At 24.8% G+C, this 4,136-nt stretch overlaps 1 protein-coding gene across 2 annotated transcripts in view; it reads left to right on the forward strand.

The window, feature by feature from the left end:
* The window catches only part of LOC102678881 (HMG box transcription factor BBX), a 7,296-nt gene extending 3,364 nt beyond the window's left edge, over window positions 1-3,932 (forward strand). For both annotated transcript variants that reach the window (XM_006609913.2, XM_006609914.2), the window contains exons 3-8: window positions 109-558; window positions 706-893; window positions 978-1,100; window positions 1,187-1,294; window positions 1,374-1,711; window positions 2,186-3,932. In XM_006609913.2, the coding sequence (XP_006609976.1) occupies window positions 109-558; window positions 706-893; window positions 978-1,100; window positions 1,187-1,294; window positions 1,374-1,711; window positions 2,186-2,274 (1,296 nt within the window). In that variant the 3' untranslated portion in view covers window positions 2,275-3,932. The remainder of the gene's footprint in view (window positions 1-108; window positions 559-705; window positions 894-977; window positions 1,101-1,186; window positions 1,295-1,373; window positions 1,712-2,185) is intronic.
* Window positions 3,933-4,136: the final 204 nt, after the last annotated feature.

The raw sequence follows: 4,136 nt of genomic DNA on the forward strand, positions 1-4,136 counted from the left end.
TATATTATATATATCTTATATATAAAATATATAAGAGCATATATTTTCTTCTAAATTATAATGTATATAATGTATTGAAAAAAATATTTTATTTTAATCCTTTTTTAGTACAAAGATGCATTCTTAAATGCAAATCCTGATTTTAAATGGTACAAATTACCAGCACCTCCTTTACGTACTTTGAATACTAGGCCTACAAATAAAAAGGCAGAAACATATTCTAACGAGCAAATAGAAAATGTAAAATCTGAAAATAAGTCTTCCGATTCTTCAAAATCTGACAAACAAGATGGACAATCAATTCAACCGGGCAAACTAGCTGATGAATCCCAAATAGGTGGCCTCAGTTCATTGTTTACTCCTCAAAAAACACAAGTAGCAGATGAACAAGTGACTATTAATGATTCTGTGATTGAAAATGATACTGAAGTTCCAAAACCTCCTAAGAAAAGATATTTAGATGTACCTTTTTCACCTGATAATAAGAGAGAATGTAAAGCTGATCTTTTTGATGTAAAAAAGAGAAAAAAATCTGAATCAAATAATAATGTGCAATATGTAAGAAATCTCTTTAATTAAAATGTTCTTAATTAATTTTTTAAATAATTATAATTAAAATTTTTAATTAAAATTAAATATGATTTCAATTGAATATTTATTTTGTTTTTTAAATTTTATATTTTTAACATTAATAATTATATTTAGGATATAGAAGATGAAAAAACGGAATTAAATAATTTTTTATCTACAAATATGCCTTCAGAAGAAAGTAATTTTAGAACTGAACGAACATGCAAAGGTTTACGTTATCAAAAGTTCCTTGCTGAACAAATGAAAAATGTTGGTGCCTCTGGACAGCAACCTAAACGAAGAAGGCAAGCTGGAAATTATAGGTAAATAATTATGGCATTTTATTAGATTCACATTATATGCAAAATGTGAATTTATTATTAATAATATTTAATTAATTTACTTAGCACTGATGGCCAAGCAAATGAAAGAAGAAATTCTATTTCTTCGAATGTCAGTGAGAAAACAGATTCTTTGAGCAGTGAAGGTGGAAATAATTCTCGTAGCGAATTAGAACATCTTGTTGAAAGGTGACTTATATTTGTTTATAGTTAATTTTTATATTATGTATATATGCATGTAAATAAAAAAAATAATATATAAATATTATGTAAAGTGCTGAAGGAAATGTAGAAGCAGCAAAACCAGAAGAAACAGAAACTGAAGATGCAGAAGAGCAAGTTGATTTTGGACCTTGGACTGCAAGAAAAAGATTTCGAGCTGAGTAAGTTTAATTGTATAAATTATATATTAAAATACTGTGGTATACAATGAAAATGTATTATTTTCATTTTTTTATGTAGGGATTTTAATTTAGAAAAGAAAATTGAAGCATTACCATCTTTAAGTTTAGAAGAATTTCAGGAAAAGAAGAAACAACAACGTACGAAAAAGAAAAAAATTGCACAAAAATTAACATCAACTTCGAATAATAAAAGACATCAAAATAATTTTGATATCAATGATCAAGCAAATAGTCAAAACAATTCAATAATATCTCAAACAGAACGTGAAAATTCAGAAGATGTTGAAAAACTTCTAGTTGGAAGTCAAAAAAGGAAAGCACGAAAACAAAGTATTACACGTAATGCAGCAGCTATAAATGATTCAAAACAAATTGAAATTGAGGAACTTAATAAATGTAAGTATGTATAAATAAAACTTTGTAAATTTTTATTTCATTTGTTAGTATTTCATATAAATATATTACAAATATTTTTTTATAAATTTTTCAGATTGGAATATTATTATGTCATAAAAATTTTTATTTAAATTATTTATATTTTCATATAATATTAAAGACTTAAAGTATAAAAGTAAAAAAAATATTGTAAAGAAAAAATTCATTTAGAAATTAAATTTCGTATTAATTAAAGCATTGATTTATGTCATGTAAAGTTTTTATGAGTTAGATAACATATAATTGCATTCCAATCTGCAAAGTTTTAATATGTACTTAAGTTTTACTTTTTATTAATAATCTTGATTTAAAAATTAAAAAAAATATTTGAAATTATTAAATTAATATTATATTTAGTTTTTTATTATTATAAATATTATATAAGTTTAAATTATTTAATTAATTCAAATTAATTAATTATACAAATATTAATAGCGTGGTGTGCATCGCCGGACTTAGAAGCACTGGCATGTCTTGCAGCAGTTGCCGCCAACAGAACAAAACTTACCAAAAATAATACATAAGAGATATATATTTTTCGTATTTAGCAGTCATTCGTGACGTAAACTTGTACTAAGTAAACCAAAATCTTATTCATTTATTTCTTAATACAATTTCTTATTAGCTGAATTATTGAAATAATTGCTTTGATTGCTGTTAAAGAAAAAAATAATAACGTTTTTAATTATTCAAAAATATGCTACGTTATTATTGTTAATATCTATGTCGTTAATCGCTATTAATATGAATATTAATACTGACTGCTATCATAATTTTGTCACTTAACGTGTAAAAATATTTTTTTTATGTTGCATAAATGTCCCACAAATGTAGTTTATGGAATATAGTTTCTTGTATAGTTTGTTAATGAATAACCTTGTTACTATTATATATTGAAGAAAGATTCTAGTTTTCACTTTGAGTTGCGTGTAATTATTAAAATATTACATCAAGCATTCTATACTTGTTAATAAATACCTGCAGTGCAGATAATAGCCATTTTATTGAAACAAAAATGCCCGTGTATTGATATTCATTGGGAAATTTGTGCAACTTCCAACAAAGGATGTATTGTAGTCATATAGGACCTGACTAGGTAAATATTCAAGAAAAGGAAAGGTGCATGCAATAAAAGAGTGTTAATGAGCGTATATTATGCAATGATGTAGGCGAAGCAAGAATTTGATCTTGCAGACTAATTTTTCTAATATAAAATATTATAAATACGATCAAGAAGAAACGGTAACAAAACCGTGAACTTTAACAAAGCCGATGAGCAGGGCATTTTATCATATCTATATGTAGTAACGATAACACGTAATAACGCAAAGTCACTTGTTACTATTTTTGTTATTATCATCGGCAAACGTTTTATCTGTATTTCATTATGTTCTGTAAACATTTTATGTACATAGAAATAGGTGCAGTATTATGGAAGATATCCTTCATGATCTGAATATCAAAAAAGGATATAATCAAAATATATGTGTATAAATATATGTATATGTATATATATATATATATACATACGCAATATACACATGAAAGACCACTGTTTATATATTGTACGTGCGTACATGTAAATATACATAATAACGTCACGTATGCAAAATAAGAAATGTAAATTTTATTGTTAGAGAATGTCTGATATCAGGAAGCGTATGTATACGTATATGTATATAATTTGATAAGACTACGTATATATATATATGAATGTATATTTATATAATATTTATATATAACTATTATTCTAGAATTAAGACCATGAAAAATGCGATTCTGTGCTCTGTTTGAGAAAGTAAGGGACTTGTCTGTGATTTTGGCTAAAGGAGTTTTTAATATTTTATATTTTTCTATTGATTTTCTCCCATTTTCTTTCTCACTTTTTTAATTTCATTGAAGTCTAACTCTAGACACTATTAGTAAAATGATAGGAACAATTAATGTTAGTAAATTTCTCTGTAATATGGAAATGAGTATACTGATTATATTTCAAATGTGCCTTGAAGAGATATGAACATAGATATTAAACAATGACCAACAATATATTTTCGATTCGTTTCGTAATTCTAAATGTTTTTGGCTTTTACATTTATACCTTCCACATTTTCTAATTGTGGTTACGGTACATAATTATAGTAAGGCTTTTACAGCCAACGTCCGAATATTTGGAATTATAAAAGAAAAAAATAAGGGAAAGTGTTTCGAATTTTACTGCACAAACATCTATGTACCTAGCTTTAAAAATATAATTTACACGAACATATATATTATATATATATATGTGTATTATATATATATATATTATATATATATTATATATATATGTATTATATATATATATTATATATATACATACACATCATGCGAACATATATATATATAT

This window comes from Apis dorsata, unplaced genomic scaffold (assembly GCF_000469605.1).
Source record: "Apis dorsata unplaced genomic scaffold, Apis dorsata 1.3 scaffold_65, whole genome shotgun sequence".
Taxonomy (NCBI): Eukaryota; Metazoa; Arthropoda; class Insecta; order Hymenoptera; family Apidae; genus Apis; species Apis dorsata.